At 37.2% G+C, this 15,257-nt stretch overlaps 5 protein-coding genes across 6 annotated transcripts; 2 read left to right on the top strand and 3 right to left on the bottom strand.

Moving 5' to 3' along the window:
- Nucleotides 1-667: 667 nt before the first annotated feature.
- LOC125232782 (pterin-4-alpha-carbinolamine dehydratase) lies at nt 668-1,944 on the bottom strand. The gene is made up of 3 exons (XM_048138564.1): nt 1,738-1,944; nt 1,440-1,649; nt 668-932 (listed from the first exon to the last, which is right to left on the bottom strand). The coding sequence occupies exons 1-3, from the start codon at nt 1,891-1,893 to the stop codon at nt 849-851; spliced, it is 450 nt and encodes a 149-aa protein (XP_047994521.1). The 5' UTR covers nt 1,894-1,944; the 3' UTR covers nt 668-848.
- Nucleotides 1,945-2,142: 198 nt separating this feature from the next.
- LOC125232790 (DNA repair protein XRCC3-like) lies at nt 2,143-3,230 on the top strand. The gene has a single exon (XM_048138571.1). The coding sequence runs from the start codon at nt 2,253-2,255 to the stop codon at nt 3,192-3,194; it is 942 nt and encodes a 313-aa protein (XP_047994528.1). The 5' UTR covers nt 2,143-2,252; the 3' UTR covers nt 3,195-3,230.
- A 2,102-nt stretch (nt 3,231-5,332) lies between these two features.
- LOC125232599 (abscission/NoCut checkpoint regulator) lies at nt 5,333-7,167 on the top strand. Its single transcript, XM_048138324.1, has 6 exons — nt 5,333-5,478; nt 5,556-5,642; nt 5,736-5,806; nt 5,887-6,139; nt 6,238-6,492; nt 6,732-7,167. Exons 1-6 carry the CDS (start codon nt 5,431-5,433, stop codon nt 6,939-6,941), a joined length of 924 nt encoding a protein of 307 aa, XP_047994281.1. The 5' UTR covers nt 5,333-5,430; the 3' UTR covers nt 6,942-7,167.
- On the bottom strand, nt 7,163-9,857 carry LOC125232597 (CCA tRNA nucleotidyltransferase 1, mitochondrial). 2 transcript variants are annotated; one of them, XM_048138322.1, is made up of 6 exons: nt 9,656-9,857; nt 9,374-9,573; nt 8,857-9,140; nt 8,178-8,498; nt 7,874-8,090; nt 7,163-7,481 (listed from the first exon to the last, which is right to left on the bottom strand). In XM_048138322.1, exons 1-6 carry the CDS (start codon nt 9,707-9,709, stop codon nt 7,178-7,180), a joined length of 1,380 nt encoding a protein of 459 aa, XP_047994279.1. In that variant the 5' UTR covers nt 9,710-9,857; the 3' UTR covers nt 7,163-7,177. The 2 variants fall into 2 exon arrangements, with proteins under 2 accessions (XP_047994279.1, XP_047994280.1); XM_048138323.1 differs by having other exon boundaries at nt 9,374-9,770.
- A 310-nt stretch (nt 9,858-10,167) lies between these two features.
- Nucleotides 10,168-15,194, bottom strand: LOC125232600 (signal recognition particle 54 kDa protein). The gene is made up of 7 exons (XM_048138325.1): nt 14,933-15,194; nt 14,684-14,860; nt 14,255-14,484; nt 13,336-13,486; nt 12,140-12,288; nt 11,245-11,506; nt 10,168-10,706 (listed from the first exon to the last, which is right to left on the bottom strand). Exons 1-7 carry the CDS (start codon nt 15,008-15,010, stop codon nt 10,248-10,250), a joined length of 1,506 nt encoding a protein of 501 aa, XP_047994282.1. The 5' UTR covers nt 15,011-15,194; the 3' UTR covers nt 10,168-10,247.
- Nucleotides 15,195-15,257: the final 63 nt, after the last annotated feature.

Raw genomic sequence — 15,257 nt, forward strand, 5'->3', positions numbered from 1 at the left:
TGTTACAAGGTCGATAAAATAGTTATAGCGCCCTGACTTTGCCCCATACGAAAAAACCGGCCAAGTGCGAGTTGTACTCGCGTTGCAAGGGTTCCGTACACTACAAGAAGGGCTTAAGCGCCTCCTTTTTTAGAAGAAACTTAAGTCATTTTTGCGAATAATCGATATTTTGAACAAAACGATTAACGACGAAACAAAAATGAGTCTATATGTAATATTCAAACGCGCTCACACAATTTCAAGAGATTTGGTAACTCCTTGCAGCGGCAGTGAGTGAAATTCGTAATTTGAGTTTTTTTCTTTTAAGTATGACTTACGCTTTACTGTAGATTTCTAATAGGTTTTCCTTTTTGAGGTACGGAACCCTAAAAACGAATAGAGTTTAAACATGTGACCTCCATCTAACTAGATCCCGTAACTGGATTGCATTATGTATGTACAGATGTAGTGCGAAAAGATTTGCCTTCATATTGTTACGGAAATGTACGAACGTGTCATGCTATTTCAGTCAGTGTCAGTACAAGATGTACTGACATTGACTGAACTAGCATGACAAATACGAACGTTTCCGAAGGAAACCCTTTTTGCACTACATCTATAGATATTGTTACCTAACATTTTATGTGTAAAGGTTCCAAGAGACACCAAAATGGAAACTTAACTTCTCTACAATCAACATCAAATATATTTTATTGTTTTAAAAATAACATCACTCTTATTGCCTTATCACATTGGAAGAACAAAAGTTCACATCTTATTGTAAACAAGAGATAAAGTTAAAATTATAGTTTACAACATCAATATTGGTACATATATATTATATGTCACATAAGGGGGTCTCCTGTTGTCTATTGATGCAAGGTGTTCATAAATGTAGCCATTTTGATGTCTCGCTTACTCAATCCGTTGACATCATGAGATGAGAGTGTTACCTGTAATAAACAAGATAAAACATTTACTTCATGGTTCTTAATTGGATGTAATGGCTACTTTTATTATGCAATTTCTAGTTACATCAGTGGTCAGACACTGTTGCGTTCGGACAACTCAAGCTCCATTTCTTCAGCAATCAGCAACTACATATTAATATCATTAGAAAGGGTCAACATAATACAACCCTGAACTGCGGTCAAACTTGAGTTTTGTAGCAAGTGGCCTTTCTGTATGGCTATTTTTCGTTCTGTAGTTTCATTGATGTAGTCAATTTATTGCAGAGCCACAAGTCTTATCATTTCAGGTATCAGGTATTATTTTTTTTGATAAATAATACTCGTAAGTGAGTAAAAATATTAAATTTTATTTAAAAACAACATTTATTGGAGAGGTTAAGTCTATGGGGTAAAATTATATTGATAATGCATTTTCATTCTGCTTGCAAATTGTAACAATATTCCAAATAATATAGAATATACTTCATAAATAAAGTATTTTGAACTTACCTGCACTTTGTTGTAAACATTGAACCATTCTGGGTGATGATCCATTTTTTCCGCTAATAATGCTACCCTGCTCATGAAACCAAATGCTTCATTGAAATTCTTAAACATGAATTCTTTTTCGATTGCATCTCTGTTACTTTGTACTTTCCAGCCAGCATTCAGCAGTGGTTGCAGCAAGCTGTTGCGCTCGTCTTGGTTCAGTTTGTCTGCCTGTAAAAGTCATAAATTATTAGATTCTTATAAGAAACCACTGGTAATCACGATGAGTAAATTAATTAATTTGTTAAGTTATGCATACCATTTTCCTTTTACTTGGTGCGTGCGGAGAGACAGTAGCGTAACCGGTAGCGACAACTCGACTGGCATTGATTGCGACTCGCGGGACGGGCCTTGCGGGGTGAAAGTGTATTGCAGCCAAACAGCCTATGTTAAGCCAGGCCCTGTTCAATGCCATTTTGCAATTTAAGTTTAAAATAACAATCTCCGGATAATATCACGATATTTTTGACAGGTGCAGTTACAAATAAACATGTAAACAAACTCCTATCGATATCAGTTTTGAAAAGTATGGAAAGTATTTTTCTTTTAAAAAATACTTACTCCATTAAATGGCAAAATAAACTAGGATTTGAAGTAGACACAATAAAAAAAAAACAATTTTGACGTTTATTTATTTACATCACACCACACGGCGTGACGGCGCCAAACGAACCCACCAAAAGTTAGAGAAACCAAAATTAATTCTCTCGATGTCGACGGTTTATTATTGTCAAGAATACATTGAAATAATGATATGTCAATATATAGTATCCGATGGACACGCTTAAAAGATTGTTGCCGTCGAAAATATTCGAGGTCATAGATAGAGCCGGCATATGCACTGCAAAAGAAATTCTAATTCTTTCAAAATGGGACATAAAGAAGTTAACAAATCTCAATATCGATGATATTTTATACCTTAAATCTATTGTTGCTGATTATGTTTCGCCTGAAAGTCTAACCGGTGATATGTTGTTGTTGAAACAAAGACCAAGAATATCAAGTGGTTGTGAAGCAATAGATAAGATCACAAGCGGCGGTTTTCGGACAGGTACTCTTACAGAAATTTTCGGTGAAAGTGGTTCAGGGAAAACTCAAATCGGACTTCAAGCAGCAGCGAATACTTTCAAAACTGGCTCTGTTTTCATATGCACTGAAGATGTATTTCCTGTTAAGAGGCTGAAACAAATACAGCAATCGCTTCCGAACCATGTTCTTAATGATAACATTGGCAAGAACATTTTTATAGAACATGTTACAGAGCCGAGTGAACTACTATCCTGTGTGAAGGTGCGGTTGCCAAGACTTTTAAATGAACAGGCAGTTTCACTGATTGTTGTCGACTCAATTGCTGCACCGCACAGGACTGAAACAACTAATTATGTCCAGAGAGCTGAAGACCTTAGAGAATTGGCAGTCGCTTTGATAGCTATTGCTAAACAACATAATATTGCTATAATTTGTATTAACCAGGTTACAATGGCATTTGATGGGACAGATAAAATACTGCCATGTTTGGGTCTTGCTTGGTCCAATTTGGTCTCAACACGAATAATGCTAAAGAAAACCTCAAGGACAGTTGTTCTGAAAAGTAATGAATCATCTTCTGCTCAAGAATATTCCCACATAAGAGAACTCTCTGTGGTTTTTGCTCCTGACTTGCCCAATGAAACAGCTGAGTTTATTATAACTTCAAATGGTATTGTAGGTATTTAAGTTGAGAATGTAGTTATACTGTTTAATAAAATATTAAAGAAACATGTTTTTATTTAGCCTTACACATGCATCCTTGTAAACATAATTAAGCAGTCAAGATGGTCAATAACATTTGTACAGATGCATTTAACAAAGAGGTAATAGATGCTTTGTTTTTGGACACCTTGGGCTCATTTACTTATATAATTACAGCCGAAATAAACCCTGAAGAAATAGCCAAACTAAAAAAAAATAGGAAGTCACCACAAACTATTAAGAAGATACTACGTATGAAGTCACTGAAGTCAGTTCTTCGCTCAAACTTCTTTTAAATTGCCGCCTTTTTCTACTCGCAAGGTAGCTGTGCCAGAGTATAGAATTTTAATAAAAAAAATTGGTTGTCTGTAAAGTCGGTTTACGGACGGTAGTTTAACGTGATAACGTCAAACATTACAGTAGTATAGACAGGGGCGGTCAAGAGTATAGCAAAAGGGGCCCGATTCTGGGACTTTTTTCACGTTTTTTGTTCTTATTTGAAAGAATGCATTAAAATAAGCATCTTTTATAAATTAAAGTTTTTTTAAAAACCTACTAATTTAGGAGTGGTGCAAAGTTGCAAAATTTTCCCGTAGTAAGGCGCCAGAGACAAGACAAGACAAGACGCTTAAGCCGTTTTCAGTTTCACATTATCCGATCCGATATCGGATGTCGGAAGGATTTCCATAGAAAAAATCCAAGATGGCGCCTGTAATGTATGGGATATCGGTCCGACATCCGATATCGGATCGGATAATGTGAAAACGCACTTACGCTTACGCGGGGCTCCTATTCTGTGCAGTTTGGCCGTCGGCCGTTTGAAGATACCTAACGAACCTAACCTATACCTATATAAAAGTCGTCATTTTGTATCCTAGACCGTTTGCGAGACACGCGTTAATTTTATTAAAGTGCTAGTGCCATTTACTAATCTTAGAACCCAAAGTGTGTTTTCACATTATCCGATCCGATATCGGATGTCGGAAGGATTTCAATAGAAAAAATCCAAGATGGCGCCTGTAATGTATGGGATATCGGTCCGACATCCGATATCGGATCGGATAATGTGAAAACACTGTAATATCTCAGTAAATATTAATGGAAAAGAAAAAGTTTATATAACAAAACATCCTTATTTAAACGTGTTCTATATGATTTATCACTATTAACATAGGTTATATTGGTAAAAAAAATCATCGTAAATTTTCCGTCTCTGGCGCCTTAGTAAATACTATGGGAAAATTCGCAACTTCATACTGCTCTAACTCCTAAATAAGTAGGTTTTTCAACCAACTTCATTCTATAAAAGATGCTTATTTTAATGCAATCTTTCATGTTTTTAAATTTAAAATAAAAAAATAAAAATAAAAAGATATTTATTTACCAACACAGCACAAAATGGACATGTAAGGACTTATAAAAACTTAGTAAGTAAAATTACAGATGTGTGTGCAGTAAAATGGATGAGACTCAGCGAGACCGCTGATTTTCAGTCCCCAACCAATAAACTTAAATCTAATACTTAACTAGATAACTAGCTTACTAGCTAACCCGGCGAATAGATCGCTGCCAAGGCTGCAATTTAAACATTTTCTAAGTCCTAAAATCGCTTATACCCCAACCGTCCATACACAAACCACTTGCTCTTGCTTGGTGGATGTTTTTATATAAGTTTATTATTTATTGTATTTGTGTTTATTATTTATGTTTAGTGTGATAGATATTATAGTATTAATGATATTTAGTAGTTATGTATATAAGTAAATATTATGATGATTATTTAATGTTATATACATGTATTTAATAGAGGTAGGTAGGTACAGTGGTTACACCACAGCGCGACTACACCGAACGACCACGGGCGCGCCATCTGTCGCAGCTGTGGTGCTTTACTCAGGCCACACGCTACAACCATACCGAGAGCATCGATCAGCCGCTTAGTTCCTACGCGCGCCAATAGATGGCGCTTTCGCTCTCTTGGGAAACGGGACAATGACGTCATCTTTTTCGTGCATGCTGCCCGTAGTAACGAGTTATTAGACGTTATCACGTCAAAAAGCCGGATGTTTTTAACAAAGGCTCAAATAAACTGTCAATGTCACTTGGCAACTTATGAAGTTGACACTACATGTTTACAGTACAGCAGTAATCCCCCAGAAATACAATAAAAATGATTCATAATTAGCATAACTTACTGTTCTTTTCAATAATTTATATCATTATGTCTTGTAATACATGTGCAAAACCCTTCACTTTATTGCGCAAAGAGGTTAGTTAATGCATAAAGGCAATACATTTTTTAATTTTGTGTGTACCCACTTGCATCTATCTTGCTTTTAATTTCAGAAAGGCTGCCCTGGTTGTGGATTCAGTTACTGCTCCAAATGTTTAGAACACAAGATATTTTTGAAGAAAATTAACTCTGAAGCTAAGGTAAGCGCTTACTTAAATGACTGATAATGATGAAATGAATGAATATATTCCCTCTTTTATTATATCTTTTTTTTAATGTTTCCTCTTTTATAGGTCTGTGTAAAATGCAAGCAAGCAGCTGAATCAAAGGCTAAGCCTATTGAACCACCAGATACATACTACAAGTAAGATTTTAAAAACAATCTTTGTCTTTCTAAATTTCTATTTTGTTTACTATTTCAAAAGAACTTTTTTTGCTACTTAGGCGAATTGGAGCGGTTAAAGGTCAATCCAGCACAGATAGTACCAGCAACGAAAGGGTACAAAATGAAAAGGATCAAGAAATACAAGCCAGGTTACTTATGTTGAAAGAAAAGGAGAAAGTAGAAACCTCTGAGGGGGAAATATCAAGACGTCTTCAAAACATCAAAGGAGAGATGCCATCAACTTCTGATGCCGAGCTACTAGAGCGATTGGCGAAATTAAGAGGTGTGCCAGTAGCTACACTACAAACAAAAGTAGGTTAATTTCTCTATTATACTTTATGTAAAAATATTATTCTTCTGAAGTGGCTAGAGTTAGGTCAGTTAACCATAATTTAACTTCCTTTTTACAGCCAGTCCTGGTAGCACCAGATAAAAGATCAGAACAGGAGCAAATAGATGATTTACTTAAGCAATACCAAGCAAAATCAGGCATTGATAACAAATATACTGATGAATTCAATGGCTTGGTTACTAATATGGAGTCCAGACTGCAGAATTTAAAAGGAAATGGGGGTCCCTCTCAAACAAGTAATGTTACTAATGTTAATGTTGAAGACACACCCTCAGAAGATGAAGAAGACACTGTTAAAAAGATTATAGAAAGGGTAAATAAATTCTTTACAGAAGCAATATATTTTAGCCATCTAAAGTAGTACAAAGGATTTTTTTATTTTTGTGCTGTATGTTCTTAGAACAAATGGATATTTTTAACCAATATTTTAGTAATAGTAACATACTCATGAAAATCATTTAAAAGTTAAAAAGTTTTATCACAAATACTCTCATAGGCTAGGTCAAAATGGTAAAATTTTAGATGTTTGATGGCAATTTGCATGCATTTTAGTTGAAAACGGAAGCCCTCCTTGATGAACAACTAAGCCCCACAACCAACGATGAGCTGCCGTTTTGTGAAATATGCAATGAAGATGCTACTATGCGCTGCCTTGGTTGCCGGTACCTGTTCTGCAAACGCTGCTTCTTGGACCACAAGGATGATGATGATGGCTGTGATAGATATGAACCCTACACTCCACCCAATCGCACCTCTGTTTAATTTTATTTTGTCGATCTCAGGCAAATGCAGCTCTTTGTTGATGCCAAAAAGGTGCTGCTAGTATAAAAATGAAATCAAACTCTTATTGTAATCAACAAATAAATTTTGCCTGATATACGACATTTATTTTTAGTGATTTTGAGATTCAGATTAAATCATTGTTGTTTCATTGATGTTAAATTAATAATATATTTTATGGCTTTAAGCAATAAAACAATATGCTTGCTAAGAAAATTTTATTTTCTCATCTCAAATCTTTCTATAATATTAGGTATAAGTTTTGCCAAGTCATCTGCTGTTTGCATGTAGTTGTTATCTATCCATACATCTTTCAATTTAGAAATAATTACACCATACATCTTCCCAGGTGGTACACCATTATCTTTGAGGATTTTGCCAGTCATTGGGAATCGAGGTATCTCCCATCTGTTGAACTCTTGTAGTAAGTTTTCGTCCCCTCTGTATTTCAGTACCTCACGAACATAATCCACAGCATCTTTTTGTTTGATTTTCGTGTTTAGAACTAACTTCTCATATGGCCTGAAAAGAAATAATGTTCATTTAAAAAAAGATTGTGTAGTGTGAAGCAAATACTTGGTATTAGTTGTCAAGCAGACTCCCAAGCACACATGAGCCTTTAAAAAGAAATAGTATATATGGTAATCAAAGATCGGACAACTAGACATCATTCTAAGGGACCGGCCACACCTAAGAGACGCATGTCCTGAGGTGCGGAACGGATGTCCGCGCCACGCCGCCTGAATGTAACGCCACGTTTTTTGAATTACATTCAGGCGGCGTGGCGGAGACGTCCGTTGCGCGCCCCGAGACACGCGACGCTTAAGTGGGAACCTACCTAACATGGTTCATTATTCCGAAAATGTCATACAAATGACTCCCAACTGCCCGAACTCTGATGATAATCTACTTACAATAATGGCCTGGCACCCTCCTTATTCTCTCTGTGCTCTACAATGTAATACAACATCTCTCTGTCATATCCTGAGAATTTGAGCCTCCTTTGTAAAACTGTAACTTCATCCATGTCCCGCAGCAATGCAGCTAGGTAACTCATTGGATGCAGGCCCAGGTGCCTGCCTCTTATTAGTACCCTGTCCAGCTCCTCTATATTAGGATCAATTGGCAACCCTAAAACATTCAAATTCCACAAACTGAAATTGCCTAATTAAAGTTTTAATTTTTTTCTTCATTATCTTATTTTGAAAAAATATTTACCAATATGTTTCCCTAATCCTACATCTAGTATTGTCTTTAAAAGAGCTCCTGAAAATGAGCCCTGTAGGATCTTCTTTAGCTCCATCCAGATTCTTTCTCCTGATATATTCTGCAATCCCTCTGCATTATTTCTAATAACTTCAAGAGTTTTTCTGTCATGATTGTCTGGCCTTTCAGCTATCCTTCCATAGAAGCGGAAGTACCTCATGATTCTGAGATAGTCTTCCTTTATCCTGACATCAGCATCACCTACAAAGGCTACTCTTCTCTGCTTTAAATCATCATACCCATAAAAGTAATCATATACATTTCCTTCAAAACCTGAAAGTGAAAAAATGTTATTGTGTTATAGGTTTGTTAGGGAATGAAACAACAGATTATTTAGAGGACCAGGCCAGATTTCCACTCAGATCCACAAGGTCAGGCAAGCCTTGACAACTTGGCAATAGTTTTGAGAAGAAGGTTTAACACTAACTGTCCCTTGGTTTCACTATTTTCATGCCTCCTTCAGATACATTTGTGCACTGTGCATTACCTACAGGTAATGCATGAATGTGTAGGTAGAGCCATCCATTTCTGATGTTACAGAGATTTGACAAAGCCAGTTTGTGTGACAATTAGTGTTAATAGAAGTCTCTGGAATTTACAAGTGCCTATGCTCCGATTGAGAGATACATACCCAGAAACATGGAATTGATTGTCAAATCTCTCCTATTTGCATCAAGTTTCCAATCTGTTGTAAACTCAACCTCAGCATGCCGTCCATCCGTCACAATATCAACTCTTAGTGTGGTTACTTCAAAGTTCTCTCTATCATTGATCCTAGGAGTGATAGTGCCATGTTTTTCTCCACTCATATTTATCAACCTTATATTTTCTCCTGTGAACATATCTTTCATTTGCTGTGGTGTAGCTGGTGTAGCAAAATCCAGGTCTTTTGGTTGTAAACCCATTAGTAGATCCCTAAAAATACAAATAGTATGCAATTTATCCTACATAATTACATTACTTCCATGTGTAACAGTAATATTACATACTACCGCTTCACGGTTTGATAGTTGAAATTAACTGATGAAACAGTTACAATGCAAGTGCCAGGTAGGACAAAGGGTACCGTTTATGGCAAGAAATGATGATTCTATGCAAATTAAAATGCGGGTAGAGGTTTGCAATTAAGACATAGCACAACTGCATACCTTACTGCACCACCAGCAATCCTTATTTCATATTGATATTTGTCAAATAATTTCTTTAAATCTATAACCTCCTGAGTGAAAATATTATGAAATTCAGGCGAATCCAACTTCAGCACGACAGGGTTATCTCTGCATTTCAACTCCATATCTACTTTCGAACGAATTTTTCGCCGTTCTGGTATCGTATTACTACTGAAAACCTTAAAATATGGAAAACTTGAGCATCAAGGAATGTTTATTCAATAAATGAATGTTTCAAATTATGAAAGAAATTTCCAATACCCTGACTTTCAAAAAGCGACACAAATTTAAACCGAATAAAGATTTTGTAATCATTACTAGCTTTTCAGTAAAAAAACATGATTAATTTAACTAAAACAAAAAACCATGTTCAATAAATAATTTTTTGACATCCATGATTAATGTCAGTTTGACGTATTGTAGAAATGCGTTTAAGCTACAGATAAAAACGCCTTCATTCGGTAGCTAAATGATGGTTGTATTGTCTCGTTCTAGCAAATGCGCAATTGTGAGAAGGATGACCGATTAAGATTAGTGTATTTCTACCTGCATTTTTTCTGCCTACAAAAGTTCTTCTCAATGCCTGGCTTGTCGTTTGTGCCAGCTACCAAGAACGATCTCTAAAATATCTGGCGATAGAAAAAACACGGGTTTTAACAGAACAAATTTCTGGCAAGCAGATGAAGCGGACGGACAGAGAAAGGTATATTCATTTCGCTGTCGCGCTTAGTCGCTAGAATTTTTTTTAGTTTGAAGGTATCAAAACAGAACTCTACACTCCGTATCCAGTTTTTTATTGGTTATAATATTGTTTAATTACAGTTCGGTGGCTTAAATAATAAAAAATCTACTGTCATTTGCCGCCCATCAGACTATTCATCCCGCTTGAGCCCTGTTGCAGCTGCCGCATCATGTTGTGTAGTCCCGACATGCCGCCCATCTGCTGGAGGATTCTCGGGTCCATCATTTTAGCCATTTGTTGGTTAAGTTTAGCCATCTGAGTTTGGTTAACGTTTTTAGCCATGTCACCGCCTTTGAATAAGCCCTTGATGCCGCCCATTTTCTTGACGACCGCAGCGAATTTGGTGTATTGAGCAATGAGGTCTTTGACGTCTCTTTCTGTGACTCCCGCGCCCTGGGCGACCCGGGTGATGCGGGTGGGCTGCTTGGAGAAGAGCTTGGCGCCGTCGCGATGGTCGAGCTCGCCCTCGTTCATTGAGTCCATGATGGTCATAAGTCGTTTCAGTTTCGCCATTGACTCCTGTTCGCTGCCTTTAGACATGAGGTCTTGTGAGAAGCCTGGGATCATGCCCTGTACAAAAAGAAAACAATCATAAATCATAGAATATTTAAAGTGATTTAGACTACATTTTGGCACTACTTTGAATGAATTCGTAACTTTTTCTGTCAGTCTAAGGGACCATCCACACTCGTAAGACGCATGTCTTGCGGCGCGCAACGGACGTCTCCGCCACGCCGCCTGAATATAATTCAAAAAACGTCTCCTCTGTACATTTTACAGCGCGCCACGCTGCCTCCATGCCGCCTGGGGCCCGTCTTACGTCCTTCCTATACAAAATGTACTGATGAGACGTTTTTTGAATTACATTCAGGCGGCGTGGCGGAGACGTCCGTTGCGCGCCGCGAGACACGCGACGCCTAAGTGGGGACGCTGCCTTAAGTAAAATATGGTACATATATAATTCGTATAACAATACATGCAAATAGCTTTTCCTTGGCGTAACATTATGACGCCGTATGGTGCCATCTAAATCGACCGGCATGTTTGTTCACTTAAAGACTTAACGAAAAAAGATACTATAGAATTAACAGTTAAATTAAATTCATACCATAATCTGTGAAAAGGGTCCCATCTTCATAATATTCTGGAACTGCTCGTACATAGCGCGCAGCGTGAACTGGCCATGCTTCAGCTTCTCCAACAGCTCATCATTGTCATCCAGCTTGAGTTCGTTGACCTTGTCGAGCAAGCCCTCGATGTCTCCCATGCCTAGCAGCTTGTTTATGAACGGTTTGGTTTTGAAGGGCTCCAGGTCGTCAATGTGCTCGCCTGTGCCTATGAAGATGATGGGACTCTGTGTTGCTGCTACACTGTAAAAAGATTGTTGTCTTTAAAGCAAGCACTTAAATTGGAATTATTATTACAATAGATGCCTATGTCTTCATCCCAGACCAGAATGTAAGTGTTTGTGGTCTTTACTGTAACATATTATTACATTTTAATTTTTCTTAAACATTTTACATCCACAGGGTTTAAAAAAACGAATCCTTTTTACATAATTCAGCTTTGAATCATTAATTATGTGAAATAAATTCGTTTTTAAAGACATACTTTTAGAAAGTGCAATATAATTTGAACCTTAAATCGAAGCTTTAATGACGTGTATGCGGTCGATATTCTTTATTCTTCTACTCTGTTTTTCGTCAACCCTTTCACGGGCTCCTCGCAAAAACGCGAGCTAGAAGACACCTCTACGGCTCATCCACTACATACCACAAGTTCGAGCGAGATAACAACGATCTGAGCTTTCATTACTACTAATGGTTACCGCCACTAGATTCCCAACGACGTAGCCAGGCCGTTAAGACTAAAGGTCTGATTTACTGCGAGCACTTACATTGCGATGTTTGGAATGCTGAATTGAATGTAATCTCAAGAGTCCGCAATGTAAAAATCGCAAACGAATATACGTGTTCGCTAAATAGGATTTAATTTGAACTTACGCTGAAAGTGCACCTCCTCCCTTAGCGTGGCCATCCAACTTGGTGATGATGACTGAACCAATGTCTACCTTCTCCTTGAAGGCTCGGGCCTGCGCTTCGCAAGCCTGACCTATTGTGGCGTCCATCACGAAGATTATGTTGTCAGGTTTCTGTTGGGACATGAAACATGAAATTTTTTATAGATACAGTGAACTTATTCTAAAAAAACTGAAAGAATTAGTTAGTCAATTATAGTCTGATACTACTTTTACTAATAGTATAAAATAAATGTATACATGGGTGAATCAACTTTTTCTTGCCTGTTATTGCCATGGTTACGGTCCCCCGAGTCACGCTGGTTCTATGCAAAATTATGCTACTTAAACTATGCAAACAGGCATTTTTCTGGTATTAACAAGCCCTTTCCTTACTTTGCCACCTACAAATATGGACTACATGCATGCTTGCATAATTTCAGTAGCATAATTTTGCATAAAACCAGCGTGACTCAGGGGACCGTAACGTAACCATAACAGGCAAGAAACATATATCTTCCTGATAATATCTAGGTGTTGTGAAGTCCCTGAGGTTTTAACTGTCAAACACTTTATAGTCAATGAAAGCTATAAACAGAGGTTTCCAGACTTCTTTGACTGTTCCTCTCATTAGTTGGATATTTTATCTGGGCCTGATAATTTGTCCAACTTTTGGGAGTTTATTGCTTTCCTTAACTCCTCAGGGAGTATGGGTGGGGGTTCCTTTGCATGTGAAGCAAGAGTAAGAACAAGGGGTCAAAACAATATTAACTAGTCTTAAATCCAATAATGATGTTAAGTACAGTCAACCAATTGGAACCCTAGGCCACTCTACAACCATGTCGAAATGACAAGCAGTAGTTAGTTTAGTTAGTTAGTTGTTGGCTTTTTCAGCCAGCCGACAACCATTGTGTCTATTTTGACAAGCAGTAAGAGATTTCTTAAAATCTGATTTATAATGTCACTAGTGTTCCAATTGGTTGACTGTTGTGACAACATGGTTGCATCTGCTATACTACAATGTTTATGCCTTAAACAGCCATTTAGCACAAAAGAACAATAATTGAACTGAATTGTAACTTGGCTAAACATTCCAGCAATGTCACACACAGGCAATATGCCACCTTCTGTGCAAATTTGTCCTATAGTATACCTGGCTTTATAGTTACAACTAATACTTACAATGGCATTGGCAACTGCCAACATCTCTTCAAAGAGAGACTCCTCCTGCTTGTGCCGCCCACTGGTGTCCACAATGATCATCTCAAAGCCTTCCTTCTTGAACATCTCCACACCGGTTGTGGCTATCACTACAGGATCTACTTCAGTGTAACTGTAAGAAGAATTGAAAATTTTTTAAGCCTTACAATCAAGAAGACCAAGTAGTATACATTGTTTTTTAGCATTATAAAGTACTAGCTTTTGCCCGCGGCTTTGCTCGCGTTAAATTCGAAAATTGAGGAATACTCCATATAAACTGCTACTCCCCATTTTAGGGAAGTGGAGGGTTAGAAAGAGACAAAAATAGCCTATGTCACTCTTTATCCCTTCAAATATCTTCACTTAAAAAATCGCGTCAATCCGTCGCTCCGTTTTGCCGTGAAAGACGGACAAACAAACAGACACACCTTTCCAATTTATAATATTAGTATGGACTAGCTTTTGCCCGTGGCGTCGCTCGCGCTAGAAAGAGACCAAAAGTAGCCAATGTCAATCTCCATCCCTTCAACTATCTCCGCTTAAAAATCACGTCAATTCGTCGCTCCGTTTTGCCGTGAAAGACAGACAAACAAACACACACTCTCCCATTTATAATATAATATGGATAGAAGGTAAGCAATCTTGACATAAAAATTGACAAAAATCTAATTAAGAAGACGGGCTCTGGACCGAAAAGCAACAAGAAAGATGGAAACCAAGTGTAATATAAAAAAAATCCACAGAGAAAGTAACTAAATAGTGTATAGAATATGGCTAATAATGACTGGTTAGAACACACACATGCATGTGACACACATAAACACAAACAGTTTCACCCTAATTGCATCTGCTATCTCCATATAGCTCAAACACACGAAAGACAAAATAACAGAAAACATACCTTCCATAAAAGGGTATTCTGGCTTTAGTACAATTCTGTTTGACTTGATCATAGGCACCAGCTCTGAATGTGTCAGCACACACTAAACTGGACTTCCAGTTCTTTCTTAAGTAATGGTATGCCAGTTTTGTACAAGTTGTGGTCTTGCCAGAACCCTGGAGACCTACAAACATGATGATGTTGGGTTTCCCTTTCACTGGCTGATATGGTTTCACTCCTGGGTCTACAAGCTGTAAACAAAAACAATCATATCAATGAGTGTAAACATTTAATCAGTATCATATTCATTGTTGTTTATAATTTTATATGTATCAAATTCATAATCTCTGTATCTACAATACTTGGTCAAAGAAAAATATTCAGTTTTCATAGCAAAAAATACATATATTTACTAAATATCAGTGTATGTGTAATGGGTAAAGTTCTCACCTTGACAAGTTCTTTGAACACAGCTGACTGGATCATCCGCCGCTTATTGAGGCCTCCAGCCATCTCGTCGAAGTCGATAACAGCGCGCACATTCTCGCGGAGGTTCTTCACTAGACGAATATTAACATCTGCTTCCAACAGGGCAGCGCAAATTTCTTTTAGCATAGAATTCAGAACCTGCGTGATATATAAAAAATTAGAAGCAAATAATTATATTAAAAACCATCATAGTATTTGGATTATAATCACCTCTTCATTGATAATGGTAGCCCGACTGAGGGACTGTAAAGCAGTCGTGATTTTCCGACCTAAATCTGCTAAAACCATCTTGAATATTTATCGCTTCCTCACTGTGTAAAGATTCCTTATAAATAACAAGCGTTTTTTCAATATAATTAATTAAGAAATTTGTGACATCTTATCCTAATTTATTTATCAAAACTCTAATATGAACACTTTACACTTTCTATTTCAATAATTTTCCACAACACCAATGAAATGAAATTGAAGTGACAAGAGTAGAACACGACGAGACGACACGTCAAAATTCTCAACTGCGTTTAGTTCCTGCATT

The sequence above is a fragment of the Leguminivora glycinivorella genome, chromosome 13 (genome assembly GCF_023078275.1).
Source record: "Leguminivora glycinivorella isolate SPB_JAAS2020 chromosome 13, LegGlyc_1.1, whole genome shotgun sequence".
Lineage (NCBI taxonomy): Eukaryota > Metazoa > Arthropoda > Insecta > Lepidoptera > Tortricidae > Leguminivora > Leguminivora glycinivorella.

Coding starts and splice junctions, on each gene's coding strand:
- LOC125232782 (XM_048138564.1), bottom strand. CDS start 1,893: ATGGCATTGAACAGGGCCTGGCTTAACATAGGCTGTTTGGCTGCAATA. Junction 1,650..1,737: donor CACCAAGTAAAAGGAAAATG/GTATGCATAACT, acceptor TGACTTTTACAG/GCAGACAAACTGAACCAAGA. Junction 933..1,439: donor ATGTTTACAACAAAGTGCAG/GTAAGTTCAAAA, acceptor TGTTTATTACAG/GTAACACTCTCATCTCATGA.
- LOC125232790 (XM_048138571.1), top strand. CDS start 2,253: ATGGACACGCTTAAAAGATTGTTGCCGTCGAAAATATTCGAGGTCATA.
- LOC125232599 (XM_048138324.1), top strand. CDS start 5,431: ATGTCTTGTAATACATGTGCAAAACCCTTCACTTTATTGCGCAAAGAG. Junction 5,479..5,555: donor TCACTTTATTGCGCAAAGAG/GTTAGTTAATGC, acceptor TTTTAATTTCAG/AAAGGCTGCCCTGGTTGTGG. Junction 5,643..5,735: donor AAATTAACTCTGAAGCTAAG/GTAAGCGCTTAC, acceptor CCTCTTTTATAG/GTCTGTGTAAAATGCAAGCA.
- LOC125232597 (XM_048138322.1), bottom strand. CDS start 9,709: ATGATTACAAAATCTTTATTCGGTTTAAATTTGTGTCGCTTTTTGAAA. Junction 8,499..8,856: donor AATCAATTCCATGTTTCTGG/GTATGTATCTCT, acceptor TTTCACTTTCAG/GTTTTGAAGGAAATGTATAT. Junction 7,482..7,873: donor GAGGGTGCCAGGCCATTATT/GTAAGTAGATTA, acceptor ATTTCTTTTCAG/GCCATATGAGAAGTTAGTTC.
- LOC125232600 (XM_048138325.1), bottom strand. CDS start 15,010: ATGGTTTTAGCAGATTTAGGTCGGAAAATCACGACTGCTTTACAGTCC. Junction 14,861..14,932: donor CTACCATTATCAATGAAGAG/GTGATTATAATC, acceptor TATATCACGCAG/GTTCTGAATTCTATGCTAAA. Junction 14,485..14,683: donor TGTTCAAAGAACTTGTCAAG/GTGAGAACTTTA, acceptor TTTTGTTTACAG/CTTGTAGACCCAGGAGTGAA.